At 35.9% G+C, this 19,673-nt stretch overlaps 2 protein-coding genes across 5 annotated transcripts in view; one reads left to right on the forward strand and one right to left on the reverse strand.

Moving 5' to 3' along the window:
* The window catches only part of KCNMB4 (potassium calcium-activated channel subfamily M regulatory beta subunit 4), a 171,076-nt gene that overhangs the window by 141,001 nt on the left and 10,402 nt on the right, over positions 1-19,673 (forward strand). The gene's annotated exons all lie outside the window — the stretch shown is intronic.
* PTPRB (protein tyrosine phosphatase receptor type B) overlaps positions 1-19,673 on the reverse strand; it is a 159,532-nt gene that overhangs the window by 15,711 nt on the left and 124,148 nt on the right. For both annotated transcript variants that reach the window (XM_074226144.1, XM_074226145.1), the window contains 10 exons: positions 15,077-15,183; positions 12,361-12,460; positions 8,317-8,400; positions 8,202-8,219; positions 7,698-7,779; positions 6,944-7,034; positions 5,693-5,769; positions 4,153-4,287; positions 2,580-2,702; positions 2,204-2,367 (listed from right to left, as the gene is read on the reverse strand). In XM_074226144.1, coding sequence (XP_074082245.1) covers positions 2,204-2,367; positions 2,580-2,702; positions 4,153-4,287; positions 5,693-5,769; positions 6,944-7,034; positions 7,698-7,779; positions 8,202-8,219; positions 8,317-8,400; positions 12,361-12,460; positions 15,077-15,183 — 981 coding nt within the window. The remainder of the gene's footprint in view (positions 1-2,203; positions 2,368-2,579; positions 2,703-4,152; positions 4,288-5,692; positions 5,770-6,943; positions 7,035-7,697; positions 7,780-8,201; positions 8,220-8,316; positions 8,401-12,360; positions 12,461-15,076; positions 15,184-19,673) is intronic.

Below are 19,673 nucleotides of genomic sequence, written 5' to 3' on the forward strand. Positions count from 1 at the left end.
AGCTAATAAGGAGTAGATCTGGTACAATTCCATTAATAGCTCACAAAATCCAATGGTAGAGAACTTGGGACATTAGTCTTTTATAAAAATCTAAGTGTCTTTAAAATTTACATTTATTTGTTTTTTAAGATAACAATATGTATATCTCCATTGATGATTCTATATATTTTTTATTAATCTTTCTTTAACAAGGAATACCAATGTCCTCCCAAATATTAACTAATCAAACATTCTGGTTCTCCAGATAGAGTGAATTAACTTATGGGTCTCCCCTTACCTTTCCTGTAATCTGTTCTCCAAAGAGCTGCCAGAGTGATTTTCCCAATACTTAGGATTGGCCATATCATTCCATTACTGACTAAACTTCAGTGACTATTACCAAAGTGATTTTCCCAACACACAGGTATGAGCATGTCATCCCACCTCTAAATGAATTGCAATGGCTCCCTGTGATCAAAGAGATTTACCTTAATCAGAGATCTAAACATGTTATCCCCTTATTCAACAAAAGCTCCTCCTCTTGTTGTTTGAAATTCTTCACCACCTTTTCTTCATCAACCTTTCTAATCTCTTTATGCATATTATACTCCCTTGACTTGATGGTCCAATCATACTAACCTTCCTGAGCTTCTCCATTTTCCATCTCCATGTCTTTGTACTGATTATTCTCCATTCTAGGGAGTACATTCCCTGCTCCCCATCATTTTTATAAAATCCTTGCCTTGCTTAGCTCTGTGAGGACATTTCCATCTTTAAATCCCCCAAAGCCTAGAACAACATCTGAGTATAGAGACTATACTATATAAGTGCTTTTTAACCAAGTATCATTCTGATCTTATGGGTAGCAATCTGAGCAAAGAGACAGAAAATCATTCTTCTTAGATATGGGAATTTGCTATGAAAGGAAATTGACAAGGAAGTGGCTAGGAGACCTCATTATCAGCAAAACAAAACAAAACTAAACAAAACAATATCTACAATTCTTTTTGCTTGTGAACAAAATGTTTATTTGCATCATAATATAAGCACTGTATTTGGTGTGAGAAGGCCTCATTTCTACACTCAGCTCTTTTATTACCTATTTGGGTAACTGAGCTATTCACCCAACCTTTCAGTTTCCTCATCTATAAAATTACGGAGTTGAGCTCGTTGGCCTTTAGTGTCCTTTCCAATTCTTTTTTTAAGTTAATTTTTTAAATTAACTTATTTTTCCAACAATATGTGTCCTTTCCAGTTGTAAATGCTAACTATGATCCAAAGACAAAATTAGGAAAAGTCTCATACATGAAGTGAGATAGACATTACTTGCTTCAACAAGATCAGTAAGCTTTGTAGAGAGGAGACAACACAACCCAATGCAGAGAGATTAGATTCTGGCACATTCATGAAACAATAAGGAAACTAGCAGATGCTCAAGAATATTTAGAAATAAACTTGAAATGCAAAAGTAGGCTAGAGCCTCTTTATGGAGAATCAGGAAAGCAAGACAAAAGAATTTAGATTTACTATGTTAGAGTAAGGTATATATATATGTAGTCTGTTTTGCTGTACTTTTCATCACAGAATTGCTCCCTATAAAAAAGGTCTTCAAGAGATGTTGTCCCATTAGAAGTTCATGTCACTAAGGCCCTAAGACCCTTTTCATATGGAACAGTTTAATGGTGAAAAGAGTAAAAAAGTAGCCAATGTAAATAATAGGAAAGGAAGAGAAGAATGAGCAGAAACTAAAAAGTCCCCTTAAGAGCTCAGGCAAGAGTTTTCTCCCTATATATCTCTCTAGAAATATATATATATATATATATATATATATATATATATATAGATATAGATATAGATATAGATATAGATATAGATATAGATATAGATATAGATATAGATATAGATATAGATAGATAGATAGATGTATATATATATAGTTTTCTCCATATATAAACATATATATATATATATATATATATATACATACATACATACATATTTATATGCTAGTTTAGTTGACTAGCAGGCAAGATTTTTCTCCCTATATTTCTATATCTCTCTAGATACAGATATATAGTTTTCTCCATATAGTTATATACTAATTTAGTTGACTAGCCTGGCAATTGGACTTCTGTCCATTAGATTTCCCAATGCTTTGATATGAGCTCCTGAACATGAGCCCAGAATGGTTGCTCTTTGTTTAGAATTGGATGACTATTCTTACCTACAATGCACAATCGTGGGACCAGCCCCTGGTGTTCTGTTAATATAATCCCTGACTGTCCTTACAAACTGGATCAGGGATTGGGTGGTCTCTGGAACTCCATGATCTGGCCAGACTGTATAGTGAAAGTGACGGATGAGCCTATTTGCATCGAGTTGTTCTTCCTGTCCGAGGATAAGATAAGAAGAATGAAACAAGGCAGACATCAGAACACCCCAATCACATTCAAGAGGGAAACAGTACATTTGATTAACAGGATTGCAATTACAGGTGTTCATCAGAGAATAATCAGCAAGGAACAGGGTTAACTGACCCCATTCACAGGTTTAGTTAGGATAAAGAAATAAAAGTCAAATCAGGAAGCCCTCTAACGTACACTGCATATTTTAAATTCTCTGATTGTCCATTCTGATAACACAGATTCTGACAGCATCTGCACAATGAGGTCTCCATAATAGAGGGAATCTTGGTCTGCTGGCCAATAGTGATCACATTTTACCTGGAGAAAAAGAGAGGGGGAACAATATTGAGCCTTTCTGAATTAGGTCTCTGGTACTAACTACTGAAATAACTATGTTGTTAATCACTAGACTGAGAGAATGATGATGATGATGATGATGATGATGATGGTGATGATGGTGATGATGATGTTTGTCCTTTGTTCTTTTTTAAAATAGATTTTATTTATTTCTGAACTTCACAGTTTTCCCCCTAATCTTACTTCCTGTCCTTTGTTCTTGAAGAAGACAATGACATCAGGACAGTGATGCTATGACAAGCAAGTAAATTGGATTTGAGTGAAGGGGAGCCATGCTAAGTTACCAACCACACTTTCTCCTCTGGAGCCATCCAGTCCAGTGGCCAAATATGAATCAGCATGACTGGTGATGGTCCTGGATGTGAGGCAATTAGGCACCAGACTAATTCCTAAATGCAAACCCTTTTATGACTAAGCCTCAAGATGACTTGGGAAAAAGACACTCCCCCTTACCCTAGATACATACAACACAGAGTCATTCTTTTCTGTTATCTTTCATTTCAAGGGTAATATAATGTGACTTTCTGGCTCCTGTTTAGTTCACTTTCATTCCTTGGCAAAGTCATAGAAAGAAGGTCCTCTGGAAATTGTATTCGAAGGATGGAGTTGGGTAGAACAAGTACAAGCTTTTGGTTATTTTACTATTATTGAGAATTTGAGAATACCTCACCTCACCCCACTCCCCAATCTCTCTCTTAGTTTGGATTTAAGAGTACTCAAGTGGAGAAGAATGGTAAATCAATCTTTACACATACAAAGAAAAGTGAAGAATTAAAAATATTATTTGGAACACAAAATAAAACAGCAAGCTCTTCTGACCCCAGTTGGGCAGAGAAGCGATTCACTCACAAGTTGTGTGCTCATTTAAATGCATTAGCTTTCCACTTTGCACATGGGGACATAAATGAAAGGTGATTAAGTCCAACTAGATTGGACCATTCTCTCCTTTACCATTTGTAGCAATGGGTGCTCAGTGGTATGTCTAGGTCTGCCTACAGCAAACTAAAGGGGAGATTTCCAGTTTTGCATTATATTCTTAGAACTCAGCAGTATTCGTATAGTCTACAACCTTAGGTATACTATTGTGGTTTAAGTCTATTCTTTAAGAAGGCCCCCCTAACAATTTCTATCCAGTTATTTCCCCTCTAAATTTTGACCATGTTCCTTGTGGTCAGGGATTAGTTTTGCATTTCCCAGCAATAAGCACATAATGGATATTTGATAAATTCTTGTTGCTGAATTTTATCCAAGTGACGGAATAATTTCCAAGAGAAGTCAAGGAGTTTATATGTACTTCATATATATATATATGTACATATATATATATATATGTACATATATATGCACATAAATCATTTATTTATTTATTTATTTGTCTGTCTGTTTGTTTATTTATTTATTTATTACTTACCCGACCCTTCTCAACACACTGGGTCACCATTACAATGTTGTGGACATTCTGTTCCCATGACATTTTCCAAAAGTCATCTTTGGTGCCAGGAAGGGGCCCTTGAGTAGCGATGTATTCTCTTCTAAAGTTGTTGCCCTGAAATGTATTTACAGTCTGTGAGGCCAGAAACAATAGATTCTCAAGAATTAAACAAAGGGCCAGATCTGTGTGTGGATTGTATGCTATGTTTATGTCCTCTGAGAAAGAGGCAATAAAACATTCCCCAAGGACTCCTAGAAGTGCTTAGAAGAAGGAAGAACACAGACTAGAATGTTTAAGTATTGGTGGAAGAAATGTTCCTCTTCTATCAAAAACTTTTATGAAATTTAAGGCAACAGAGTTGTAAAGAGATAAAAAGTAAGAATGTATCTAGGACAAAAAAGAAGCAGAGAACTGAGACAACCATCTTGAAAGCATAGGTAGGGAACTAACTCATAACTTATCTTATCCAACCCTATCATTTTATTGTTGAGTAAATTGATGCCCTGTGAATGGGGTCATAAAGTTGGATAGTTGAAAACCAGGACTATGAACTCCAAGGTTCTTTTCACTATGTCAAGACAAATGACCTTTTGGACTCAATAATCTGCTTAACTAGCTCAATTTATTCTTTTTTTCTCTGTGAATGAAGTAACCATCTCAGACCCACAAAATCTTGTCACAATTGTTTAAGCAAAAACCCAAGCTGTTTAGATGACTAGGATTGAATTCAGGCTGCTGGGAGTTGAGTGTAGAGTTGAAATCAGATCCTAAACAGTAAAGATATCTTGAATTATGAGTCTGAGAAACAAGAAATGCCTGTAATTTCTTAGAATTGATTTAAAAGAGGATGAGAACAGACTCTGGCTAGCCACAATGACATGCTGAGTCATGGACTCCTTGGTGCCCCAATCACTGGACTGATGATGGCTAAGCTTGCTGCCAGAGAGAAGGAGAGACAGAGGCAAAGACAGAGAAAGACAGAGAAAGAAACAGAGAGAGAGACGAAGAGAGACAGACAGAAACAGAGACAGACAGATGGCAGTCAGACAGAGACTGACAGAGACAGAGTCAGAGAGAGACAAAGAGAGATAGACAGACAGAAACAAACATGGAGAGATGGAGAGAGAGATGGTAAGATGATGACATGGCGAGAGAGAGAGAGAGAGAGAGAGAGAGAGAGAGAGAGAGAGAGAGAGAGAGAGAGAGAGAGAGAGAGAGAGAGAGAGAATGACCTTTGGAAATGTGTCCTTGGCTTCTGATAACCATGATCTCATCTGATTACAGCAATCCCAAAAAGTGAGATTTAGCATAGATTGAATTGGACACCATTCATTTTATAGCAATCAGACACTGTTAGTCAATCAGATATAGTCTTTAAAGAAAAATAAAACTTAGTGGATTCACAGACCATTAAATGAGAATACTAAGCATGTCCGGGGGGGGGGGAAAGCACTTTAAGAAAGGCTGTCCATCATAGCTTTATCTTTGGGCAGGAAATATAAGCTGTTCTCTCACTTACTGGTATATAGCTGGCATTGATATAGTCTGAGCAAGGGTCATCATCAACATTAGAAAGCTTCACTCTTGTTGTATCATCTGGAAAGGCAATATGCACTTATTAAACGTTAGCTATAGTTATGTAATAAGCCTCTTGCTAAGCTCTGGGAAATCCAAAGAAAGGCAAAGACAGTCCCTACCCTCAAGAAGCTTACATTCTAATGGGGAAGAAAATAGCATGAATATAACTAGGACATATAGAATTTATTGTAAAACATTTAGAGATCATGTCTAGTCTCTTTTCCTCTACAAATGAAGATACCACCTCAGGTCCACAATGTCTTCTCTTATTAAAGAAAATCACTGACTAAATAGCCAAAGTTAAATTCATGCTGCTCAGTGTAAAAGTGTGGGCAACCAAAGTCATATGCTAAAGGTAAGCATATCTCATGTTAAGGGGAAGGCTAATGAAGAGATTCTTAAATTCTTTGTCTGTCATGGACCCCTTTGGTAATCTGGTGAAGTCTTTGGACCCTTTCTTAGAATAATATTTTTAAATGTATTAAAGTCCACAGTCTTGCAAAATAATCCAATTATATTAAAATCCAATTATATTAAAATTATATTATAAATATTTTTTAAATCATTCAAAGACCCCAGATGATGAACCTTTACTAGAATTTTATCTCTGAATACAGGGTTGACTTCCCTGTACTTGGACAACACATGCACATTTTAAAAAGTCTTTCATTTATTTTTCCAACTATATGCAGCAGTAGTTTTCAAGGCATGCACATTTTAAAATGGTGACTAAAAGCTAATATCTGACAGACGCTTCTCTGCAGAGCTATTACATTTATTCATCATGGAGGTCAGCTCCTTGACAAGGCTGAAAGGATCCTAGTTCATAAAAGCCTCTGCTGCCCTATGAGCCAGGGAACAAATAATATGTTCCATGGTTTCTATTAGGGCTCTGAGTGGTATCAACTATGACATCCCAGCTGAGAGACTGAATGGCTGTAGCTTCTCATAACCAGAATGCCCATTATTCCTTGTGCCTCTGTCTCTGGTGGGAAGTGAAATAACCTGAAGTCTGTTCATTTTAAAAGACATCACTCTTCGTACCAAACCTCTGAGCTCTGTTTGGACTGAGACTATTCATCTCCTCTTGGTGAGCAACCATTTCCTTTCCTTAGCCTCATTTGTTTTACAGAAAAGGAGGTGAAAATTGGATTGTAGAAGATAGAATTACATAAACCAACATAAAACTCACAGGGTAGAATATTGTTGTATCGATTTTTCCCTCTGTTCTCTGGCAAGAGGGCCGTGTCACATGATTGATTTCGACCCACCTCTTTTAAATCCTGTTAGGACAGAAATAAAAGTTTCCAAGTGGAAAATTATTAGATGGTGTGAATATGAACCTCAAAGCCCCCAAGTCACCTAAAGCCAAGTGGTGAGGGGTCTTTTGTGGGGCTATTTAACTAAATGATCGAATGGTCAAATAAAGAATAGCACTGTTTATATCAGAAAAGAACACTCTGTTAATAACATGCAGTCCATTTGGAATGCTACGATCTATTGAACCAAATTGCCAGCCTACTGTGCCAATATCATAAAGCTCATGGGACCTTTAGAGGTTCTCTAGTCCACCCCCTTACCCTTCTTCTTCCATTTTACAGATGAGGAAACAAACAGTAGAGGTTAAGTAACTTGTCCAAGGTTATACAACTGGTAAGTGTCTGGGGCTGGGTCTTCTCATATCTTATTTTAGACCTAGTGCTCTCTTCACTGGACCACCCAGATACCTAATAGGAAGAGGTAAGGCTGGGGTTTCAAGTCAAGGCTTCAGACTTCAAATCTACTACTCAAAATGCAAGTTGCATGGACTGTAATAGTCTTGTTGCAATATTAAAATTCATCTTAATTCACAGCCACAAATCAGGATCTGAGCCCAGATAAAAGGTAAAAGGGATTGTTGAACTACTGCCTTGGAAGCAGGATAGCTGTTTGGCCTTGATTCCTACCTCATATTCTTTGGAGAGAAGATAGTTGGAATCTGCTTGTAGTTTCATGAAATGTGCTTCAAACTGATTAACTTTTATGGGGCTGCCATTAAAACAATAATGACAAGAGCAAATGGTTATTGAGCCAAGGGTCCAGAGGTAAATCATCTATCAAAGCACACACTCTAACAGATGGGGGGCTAGCATCTTCCTTCCCCTTCTCCTTTTTCCCCTCCCCTCTCCCTCTTCCTCTCCCTTTCCCCCTCCCCTCCCCCCTCTCCCTTTCCCCCTCCTCTCCCTATTGCTCCCCTCCCCAACTCTCTTTCTTTCTCTCCGACCCTACTCCCCATCATACTTTCTCTTTTTCTATCATTCTTTCTTTCCTCTTATTTCCATGCTCTCTTTCTCTTTTTCTTTCTCTCTGTCTTTCTGGCTTCTGTCTCCCTTTTTTCCTCTTAGTCTCCTCAGTCTCTCTCTCAGTCTCTATCTTTCTCCCTCCCTCTTCTCCCCCCCCCCATTTCTTACCTTGAAGTTCTCCGGTTTCTGTAAAAGAAGTAACAACAAAAACCTTAGGACATAATTCTCAAAAAACAGAACTTTATAAAATCTGTAAAATCTGGCAGAAAATATTATGAGTTACCCTTTCTGTCCCAGGTTCAGATGGACAGACAATGGCCTATCCCTACGGATGCTGAGTCTGGCCGTGGGTCTGTCCTGTCCATGGCTGTAATATAAAAGATGAGACTTTTCATTTGGAGTGTCATCCAGAATTTGATTCTATGCAATAAAAATTGATTAACACCCCCATACTTATCCCAATGCTAGCTACTTGATATGTAAAATTTATATAAATTCTTATCCCTCTTTTTCAGTAACTTATAGCATAGTAGGGGAGAAAACAGCAATGCAGATATTTTGATCAGCATGAGGAGTTCTAAGTACAGAATCTCTCCTCAATCAAAGGAGACCAGCAACTGGTATGGCACTAAATGGCACCAAGATTGTAACACAGGCTTGGCTAAAGGTCCTTGAATCCAGGTCTTTCTTACTCCAAGAGATGTCTTTGGGGTACCATGTTGCCCAAGAAAAGGAATGGAGTGCCAGACAGGAGTATATCCTTAGCACAGTACCCACAAATAGTAGCAGTTCATTAATGCTTTGTTAGTGCTAGTAGAATGACAGTATAATGAGACTGGAAAGGTTGGTTGGAGACAAGTTGAGAAGAGATTTCAAATACCAAACAGAGCAGTTGATATGTTATTCTCAAGGCAATAACCACTGGAATTTGCTGAGCATGAAGGTAACTTGATGAGACCTGTACTTCAGGAAAATTATTTTGGCAGCTGAATGGAAGATGAATCAGAATGAAGAAAGGCTTGAGGTAGGGAAACCAAATAGACTCTTGTTGTTCATTTCAGTTGCATCCTCCTCCTCTTCATAACCCCATTTTGGGGTTTTCTTGTCTGAGATACTAGAATGGTTTGCCATTTCTTTCTCCAGCTCATTTTATAGATTAGGAAAGTGAGGCAAACATCTTTAAGTGACTTGTCCAGGCTCACACAGCTAGTAAATGAATGAAGTTAGATTTGAATGCAGGAAGAGCAGTCTTCCTGACCCTTTTTCTACTGAGTCATCTAGCTACCCAAGTAAAAAGGTTTCTAGAAAATTCCAGGAAAGAGGTGATGAGTAAATGAACTAGGGTAGGGTCTATACAAGTGGGAATGACAGATAGATATTGTTGAGAGAGAAGCAATAAAATTTGGCAACTGATTGTTCATGTGGAGGTTGAGAATGAAGAGTTAATGACACCAAGGTTTCTAACCTGGTTGTCCGAAGAGTAGTAGTAGTAGTAGTAGTAGTAGTAGTAGTAGAGACATTCAAAGAAGGAAAAAAATAAAAAAATAAGCACTTATTAATTCCTACTATGTCCCATATACTCTGCTAAACTTTACAAATACTACTTTATTTGATCCTTACAACAGTCCTGTGAGATAGGGTTTTGGGGGAAATAGGATATTGTTGGAGGCTTCAGAAAGAAAGCCTCTGTGGGAGAGATAGGGAATCAATAATGCAGAAGGTGTCCAGTTAAAATAGACAGCATAAATTTAGAGTAGAACCCATCAACACAGTTTTGAAGTTTCTTGTGGTTCCATTTTGAACAAAGAAGAGAAATGACCAGCTAAGTCTTGCAGCAGGATGAAGAAGATAGATTGGAAGGGAAAAGAGTGAGGTAAAGAGATAGGCATAGTGAAATCAGATCTACATAGATGCTTGACAGGAGTCTTGGGTTTTCGTCTAGATGTTTGCCAAAAGATAGACTTCCTTGACCTTTTTTACAGATCAAAATGAAAAACAAAGAATATATTCCATTTCCTAAATTAAGAGGGAAGGGTTTATTGCTTCCAGTTTTAGATTATAATCACTTCCCATTCCCTCAATAAACCTTCCTTTACAAAAGCAATAATATAAAATAAGGCATGACAACAGGAGAGAATATTGAAAATAAGGAAGAGGGGGAGGGTAGAAAACAATTATTTAACTTGAGAATCTATCTCACCAGACAAACCCAGAAACTATATGAATACAATTACAAAATACTTTTCATGGAAATAGAGTCAGATCTAAACATTTGGAAAAATATTAATTACTCATGGTTAGGTCAAGCTAACATAATAAAAATGATAATTATTTTTTCCATAAAAAAGAAAAAAGAAAACAAGCATTTATTAGCATGGATCAAGCACTGTGATTTAAGGTACCCAAATACTTTATAAATGTTAACTCACAACAATCCTAAGGTTACGTGACTTGTCCAAGGTCACAGAGTTAATAAATGTCTGAGATCAGATTTTTTATTCAGTTTTTGCTGACTGTAGGCCCAGAACCTTATCTACTATGCCTCTATTCATGAGGAAGAAATAAGAAAGAAATGACATTCTTGGCATCATAAACATGTGACAATCCATTTCCCCTTACTCCCAATAATTAGATAACAGACAATGAACCACAAAATAGCAAAGACCAACTATGGTCTTAAAACATAATTACAATTCAGTTAAGTAATTGAGAATAGAAAATGTCAAGCTCTATGAAAATAATTCCTTGAATCATAGATCATAAAACTGAAAATGACCTCAAAAAATTGAGTCAAATGAGAACTTTTGTTTCCTGACCCCAAAGGCTTATTCCAGTCTAAAAGAGACTAAACAATTCAATGTCATTTATGCAATATTGTGCTCTAAGGTGTTTAAAGATGAAAAAGAACAAATTCCTTACCTAATGGAAAGACAAGACCTGTGCCTAAACAAGAATGATACAGACGAGAATTGGACAAAGGCAAAGTAGAAACCAGACAAAAGTTATAACAAATAAGAGGTGGAAGGGAGAACATTTAGTTAGGGGATGTCTCAGGACAGGTTTCTGGCTCCTGGATTTGACCTCAAAGGAAGATAAATATTGGCAGAGTTGAGGAAACAATTATGTCTTAGCTATGTGGGAAAGCCTGTACTGCATGGAGGAAGGAATTGAAGGATGAAATTAGTGTATGGTCCAGTTCAGTTGGACTATAGGGTTTATTAAGAAGAATAGAGTTAAAATGGCAGAAAAGAGGATGAAATATGGTGATTCTACTTTCCCAGTGTTACAGATATGAATAAAAGTTGAGGTTTTCAATATTAGAAAACTTAAGGATGATAGGGAATAAAAGTCCATTTTCCTTTTCATTTTTTTTCAGCCAACAAACATTAATGAATTTCCTACTAGAATGTGAAATGCTCTCTGCTAGGCAATGAGTGGGACAGAAAGACAAAACATAGTCCCTGTGCTCAAGAGACTTATACTCTATTAGCGGAGATAAGTTAATAGACAATCAAAATACAAATTAGAACATGGAAAACTGTATCTGAAGATTTAAAGTGCTATGAAATTGGAGGAAGTAGAAGCTAGTTTTGACTAAGGAATGGGATTGGGGTTGATCAACAGAGAGTTGAGTTGGAAATGAAAGATAGATATGTTGGGGGGGAAGAAGGGGGAGGAGAAAAACGATGTTATTTTTCAGGTCAAAGATATGCTGAGACCAAGAGGTGCATTCATACATATACACACATTTATAAATATATGTATATATATATATATATATATGTATATATATATATATATATATATAAAATATGTTTTATAGGGTCCCCAAAATTCTTAGGGCAGTTTTAGGCTATTAAGACCTCTCTTTCTATCTGTATGTCCCTTTCTCCCTCTCTTTCCCTCTCTTCTCCCTCCTTCTCTTTCCATTTCTATTTTCAATATGACAATATTATATATACACATTATATATAATATATACATCCTGCATATATATTATATGAGTATGTGCCTATATACATATATGCACACACTCACACATACATGTAGAAATCTGAGAAAGTATGGGGTGTGTGCAATGTAATAAGATAAAGTTTGATGAGTATGTGAGGAGGAATGAGATCAGCTAGAATGGGATCCAGGTTATGAAGAATTTTGAATGCAAGATAAAGCAGTTAAAATTTTTTTGTTTCATTTATTGAGGCACAAAGAGAGTTTAAGCTAGCTGAATTTTTATAAAAGCTTTTCTTTTTGCATGTGAAAACTCATTTAAAATTGAATTTCAATGTTTATTAGACAGAGCCTGAAAAGGAATTTCTGTACCTACCTCACTTTTTGTCTACAGATAAATAAGGCAATGACTGCCACCAGCATGCCGATTAGGAACAATCCAGCACTCACTCCTTCAATTACTCCAAACAAAGGCTCTAAGAGAATCCAAATGAAACAAAATAAAGCCCAGTGTGGGAATTATTTTACAGAAAAACAGTAGGGAGCAATTCAATTCCTTTCTCTGGAGGAATTTTTTTATTTGAGGTAGACTAGACAATACCTGCACCCATGATTTAAATCTGCAACCTTTAGGAAGGCCTTTGGCATAAGCAATTCCGAAGATGGGGACTCCCTCCACTAAAAAGAATCAGTCTGTGGTTACATGAGACATGTCCTAGAGAGTTGCCTAAGACACTGAGAGAGTAAGTCATTTGTCCATAGTAATCCTGATGGTAAGTGTCAGAGGCAAGATTTGAATATGACTTTCTGACCCCAATGCCAACACTTCACCAACTATACCACACTATCTCTCTGTATTCAACTTAACAGATGGAAAGAATTTATTCCAGCATGAACCATTATGAGAATCAACAGATGAGCCATTTTGCTTTTGAGGCTGGCTACAGATTTTTAAGCTTGAACTCAGAGGTCTTTAGATAAATACCAACAGTCAGGGTAGCCCGTGTAGTTTGCCATTTCTAAAAATATCTATTTTGGTCTTTTTGATATGGATATCACTTGGGTTTTCAAAGGCTACTTTGATAGGTAGGTTCCAAGCAAGCTAGAAAGACTTCAGATATTGATGAACTGCACACCTGTTAGCGTCAGCTAAGTGATAAAGTGGATAGATGGAGTCAGGGAGATATGAGTTCAAATCTGTCCCCAGAAACTTCCTATTGTATGCCCCTCAAGCAAGTTATTTTACTTGTTTTCCTCAGTTTTCTCAGCTGTAAAATAGGGAGAATAACAGTATCTACCTTGCATGGTAAGGATCAGTAAGATCATATTTGCAAAACTTAAGCAAAACCTACCTAACCCAAAGTAGGTGTGATATGAATGTTGATTTCCCTCCTACCCCTGTTATCCAAAGACTCACTGAGCGAAGTATGGAATTATGAGTAGGGCCATAGGTTGTTGGATTTTTCAGCCATACCAACTCTCAAAGCTTGTCTGACAGAGTTGTAGAGGGATTGGGTTCAGTAAAGGAGGAAGGAGGAAATACAAGGTGAAATTATTGTCCTTGTATTTGAATTAAAGAATCTAGTTTGTAAGCACTTTCAAAACAATTGGGTCATAACCCACAAAGGAAAAGTGATTCAAAGAAATAAAGCTTATGTAAACCTAGTAAATTGGGAGAGGACTCTTTCTCTTTGGTATAAACAACATTTCAATGGTTGTATGAATAATAACATGGAAAATGATTTTCAAAAAGAGTATTTTTAAGTCTGACTTTTTAAAAATACTGTTTATTTTTTCAATCTTCATAATAATAACTAAAAATTTCTATGATATTTTTAGATTGAGTTTATATACAAAAGAATGTTCCCTTCAACCACTCTGCTGTATTGGCAGGGAAGATAATATTCACCCCACTTTTCAGAAAAGGAAACTGAGGCTCAAGGTTATTTAGCTAGTGTCAATGCTAAAGTTCTTTGTATGTATGATTTCTACTATCTTCCTGTCCCAGGCTACATGTGGTTTTTGTTTATATCAAGTAAAAATGTTCCAAATGGGAAAAATGTATTTACAAAGCCCCTACTTAACATCAAATTATAGCAAACATGTCCAAATCCTCTTAGCTTTATTCTAATCCCCATGTAGAACTGAATAGTAAGGTGATTATCTCTGTATTTGGCATAAATAACCACTAAGGCTTGTGATGCTGAATCATTTTCTAGGAGTTTTAAACAGAAGGAAACAGCCTCTAATTGCAGCAAGGGAGAAAGTTAGGTTAGATACTGAAAAGGACTTCTTGAATTAGTAATGTAGAATGACTTCAGAGAGAAACTATAACAATCACTTCCCTTGATTTAAGATGAAGAATCAGACGTGTAGTTTATTCTGGATGTCCTATTTGATCTAAGGACTGGGGGATAAAGACTTTTTGAACTCTATTCTAACTCTGTGTTGTTGTATTTAAAGGTGGCTTCCAGTGCAAAAGTAGGTAAAGGAATATAAGAAATTCTACTAGGTCAGACCAGGTCCATCTAGCCTACAATTCTCTCTGACCATGGTAGCAGGGAATGTTTTTTCAAGAAATATATTCTTAATTTTTTATCTAGAGATCAGGAAATTGCCCAGATATTCCAAATCTCCCCTTATTAAACCACTCTAAAAGTATCTTTTATGATTTATGATTTTATAATTTATGTACTTAACTGATATCTCCTTGATATCTCCTTGTGTTTGGTTCCTACTATTTAAGGAAGCTCTTCCTTTTAAAATACTTCTTTCTACCTTTTAAAGGCAAGTACTAGCCTTTTTATTCATACTTCTTTCATATACTTTTGTCATATGCTTTCATCCCTTTCATCTTCCTAAACTAACAAATATTAATCTTTACCTTTAGCCTTTATGTGCAGATTATACTATCTCTTTTTAATTTCAACCATGCTTCAGATAGGGTTCTGTTTTTCAAGATTAAATTAAATGACTAATCAATTTATTAAATAAATCAATTCACTAGCTATCCCTACTGAGCACCTAGAGCTGGTAGGTGATATTTTTATGCTAAGATTGACGTATCAAAGTTGAGAGGAAGTTAATCTCACCTGATTCAGTAGTGATGGGCAAGGAGAAAAATGTATCTGAGAAGAGAGGTTCTGTAAATTCCTTCAGGTTCTCATCAAACAATTGAGTGAAAGCTCGAATGCTGATTCTGAAAAGAAGAAAAGTTGATTTGATCTTGGAAATTTCTATGATTTCACTGGTAAGGGACCCACTCCCCTCCACTGACATAGCTAGGAATCCCTTCATGTTTCATGAGACAATCTGGATTCATAACATTGTCTGGTACCTCTTTTCTAGTGATAGTCTTCTCTGGATTCATCAAAGCTGATAAAGGGGAACCAATAAATCTCTGCTAGCATATTACTGCTAGTACAGATTTGAGGTTGAACACAGTGAGGATAGTTGAAAAAAATCTTAGATGGAAAATTATCATCCAATTCATTAATAGCTTTCTTTACACTTCTTTGAATGAGTTATGCATTTTAAAAGCTCCTTATTTTCTGTAGCAGCAGCAGCAGACATCTGATTGTCTATTAAATGCAGGTCATTGTGATAAATGATGAAGATGCAAAGTTCCTACTCTTGACGGGCTTATACTTAATTTGGGAGGAGAGTACAAGATCTGGCCAGGTTGGAATAGCATCAGTCAGTCCACAGGTACTTATTAATATCTGCTTTGTATTTGATTCTGGTATAGTGGTTGGACAATGACTAGACCAAAGTAACTGGAGTGGAGGGTTTATAGTTTTGAGAAAGCTTAAAGAAGTGCATATATGAGAGATCATAGATAGCCTTGGATTCTTAGATTGAGTAGTTCATATTTTATCCATAAGGTAATAGGGAGAGATTAGAAATTTTTAGGATTTGTGCAAATTGGTCTTTTTTAGGAAAATTAATATAACAGATTAGAGATAGAGGGGATGGAAGTAGGGAGGTCATTGAGGGGACTATGCTAGTAATCCAAATGGGAAGTGATAAGGGCCAAGAATTTTGTATGGAGAGCATAGAAAAGATGTGAGAGAGACAAGGAAAATTAGGGTACTATTGATAGAAATTGAGATGTGTGAAGTCAGAGAGGGGGAAAAGATAATAAAATTAATTTAAGACAGAATCACAAAGGACATTGGGTCTAACACATACACGACAAGAAATTCTTCTATTAGACATCTCAACAAAAAGTCAGTAAGTCAGTCAATAAACATTTCTTAAGTGATTAAGAGTGAGTGTTGGGGATATAAAGTAAGGCAAAATATAGTTCCAGCTCTTAAGAAACTCATAGTAAAATGGGGGAGATGACATAAATCATCATTTAGGCTTGCTAGAGCGGAGGGAAGACTTTATACCTCCTGAAGCAGCCCTTTCCATATTGGATGCCTCTGAATAATAGGAAGTATTTCCTTACAATCAGCCTAAATTTGACTCTCCCTAACTTCCAGCCATTGTTTCTATGACTGGCCTCTGGGAACAAAAACATAAATCTAATCTCTCTTCCATAGAATACTCCTTCTGATACTTGAGGTAGATATCATATTCTTCCCTTTATCTTCTCTTTTCCACCCCAAGTTCTTTTTCTAGTGCAATTTTTTTCTTTTTAAAAATTAATTGTTTATTCAAGTATATATAAAGATAGTTTTCAACATTTATTTTGGTAAGTTTTCCTCCCTCCTACCTTTCCCTCTCTCCACCCTAAGATAGCAAGTAATCTGATATAGATTTTGCATGTACAATCGTGTTACACATATTTCCAAATTAGTCATGCTGTGAAAGAAGAATCATAGCAAACAGGGAGAAAAACCCCAAGAAGAAAAAAACAAAAACAAATTTTAAAAAGTGAAAATAACATGCTTTGATCTGCATTTAGATTCCATAGCTTGTTCTTTGGATGTAGATGCCATTTTCCAACTTAGGTCTTTTAGAATTGTGTTTGATCTCTATTGCTGAGAAGAGCTAAATCTATCATAGTGGATCATTGAACAATGTTGCTGTAAAAGTGTACAATGTTCTCTTGGTTCTGTCACGTCAGTCTCGCTGGTGCAATTGCAAAGTCCTTCATCATCTTGGTCACCCTCCCCTGGATTCTTTCCAACTATTGAATGTCCTTCCTAAAATGTGTCACCTAGTATAGAACAGTTGTGGTCTGACCAGGGCAGAGTTGAGTTAGGGGTGAAAGAGGAACATGTAAATGGAAATTTCAGTAGCCAAGTAATTACATGGCTAGAAAACTGACTTGGAAGCAGTTCAATAAAAAAAAAGACACACCTAAAAACAAAAAAAAAATCTGGAGGTTAGTGAAGTCAAAGTATGATGCACATGCTAAAAAAAATAAGTTGCATTAATAGATGCTTAGTAACCAGACCACAGGAAGTCATAAAGTCCCTTTAGTCGGGGCTGGTTAGACCACAACTGAGTAGTGTGTTCATTTCTGGGAACCTCATTTTAAGAAGAATATTGGCAAATTAGAGAGCATTCAGAGGAGGGTGGCCAGGATGGTGAGGGATCTGGAAAACATGTGATAGAGTGGAATGGTTGAAGGAAATATTACTAGTGGAAGCTCTTATTTGTGTAACACTTTAAGGTTTACAAATAACAATAATCTGCCAGTGACACTATGTTTTAACATTTGTAAAGTACCTTACTCAAAACCATCCTGAGTTGAAAGATAAATATTATTAGTCTCATTTTTCAGAAAAGAAAATGGAATCTCTGAGAAGTTAAAATGACCTGTCTATGATCATATGATTCATCTTTGAAAGGGGATTCAAGTCCAGATCTCTTTACCCCAGTTCTATCCTATAGATTATTTCAAAGCAATCCCATGAGTAAGACCATATCATCTATCATGAGCTTTCTGTCAATGGGGAAATTAAAATATGATCTAATTAAATTATATATCTTATAACTGGCAGAGGCAAAGATTCTATTATTTCTTTTGCAATTCTGCCATTGTTGTTTGACTAATGGAGGAAGGAGACTTCTTATGGCTATCTTCAATGATAGATTTAGAGAAAAGTTTTCTGCTGTCCCATATGGAAGAACCAAAGTGGCAGAATTTGGTTCATCATAAGAAATCATTTTCTAATTACTCAAGAATCATACAACAATGGAATGGGTTGCCTCATGAATCTAACAAAAAATTTATTAAGTACTTACTATAACTATCAATCAATTAATAAACATTTATTAGGCACTTACTTTATGCCAGATATTCTACTTCTGCTAATATCAGGGATATAAAAAAAGGCAAAAGACAGTCTTTCCCCTCAAGGAATTTATAATCTAATAAGTGAGACAATATGTAAACAAATATATTAAAGCAATCTACATACAAGATAAATTCCTATTTTAGCATTTAATTTAATTTGAATTCCTAGTCAATAGCAGAAGCAAGGCACTCTATATGCACTGTGGCTAATTCATTGAAAATAACTACATGGACCTGCCCTCAAGGAGTTTAGTTGTGATCTATCCGTGGGATAGAAATTCTTGAATTTGGTAGGAGTTTGGCTGAAATAAGCACTCAAATCTTTTTTGGTTCTAAGGTCATCTGATTTAAAGCCTCTGGATAGAGAACCCCAGAAACTATCTTAGTCTTATTCCAGCCCGAAGAAATGCCACTAGGTTTAATGTAAATCATTTGGAAATCAATTAAGTAATCCATTACCCTCAGCAGTCTACATTGATTTAGCTAACTGGATCAGATTGTGTGTGTGTGTGTGTGTGTGTGTGTGTGTGTGTGTGTGTGTGTGTGTGTGTGTGTGTAAGGAATTTTTTTAAAATCCCAATAATAATCAGAACAATGACTTCATTAGGTAATATGTGGAAGTAGGGGCTATAACCTTAATTTTTATTTCCTTCAGTCATTCTTTCAACAAATGTCTATTATGCATCTTTATTGCCTGCAAGGATTTTTTTAAAAGTTGTAACATGTTATAGTGAGAAGTAATTTGGTGTCAGAAGACCTGGGTTCAAGGTCCAATTCCGGTGTTTATTTGTTGAAAGACCATTGACAAGTCCCTTGACTTCTCTGAATCTTAGATTTTTCATCTGTACAATGCAGGTAATGCCATATGCACTACCTACCTCTACAGAATTATTGTGGGAAAAGTGATTTGTAAATCTTAAAATGCTTCAGAAATATGAACTATATTATTATTAATCTCTAAATCTCAAATGGGGGACTTTTATAGAATATTACAAGACTAAGGTCTAAGGCACTTTCATCAAGGAAGGAAGTGCCTGGATGATTCTTATATTTGAAACAGATAAGAATCATAAGGCAAACAATTTTAAAACTCTGTGTATATGTGTTCCTACATGTGTGCAATATAAATTCAATAGTTATAGGAAAACTGTCATATAAAATGAATAAAATATTTATGTAAATATATAAATCATTATATTTTCATAAATACACACACACATACACACACATATATATGATATACAGAATTGAATAAAAGGGAAAGAACAGATTGAATTTCATTTGGGAAATAGTAGTACTTTCAATAACCTAAAGTTTCACCCTTTTAAAAAACCTCATTTAAAATAAATAAATGAAACAAAATATGTGATCCTTCTGTAGAAGCTACTGCTATGAATCATGGATTACTATGACCTCTGAGGAACAAAATTTTTCTT

Source organism: Macrotis lagotis, chromosome 2 (assembly GCF_037893015.1).
Source record: "Macrotis lagotis isolate mMagLag1 chromosome 2, bilby.v1.9.chrom.fasta, whole genome shotgun sequence".
Taxonomy (NCBI): Eukaryota; Metazoa; Chordata; class Mammalia; order Peramelemorphia; family Peramelidae; genus Macrotis; species Macrotis lagotis.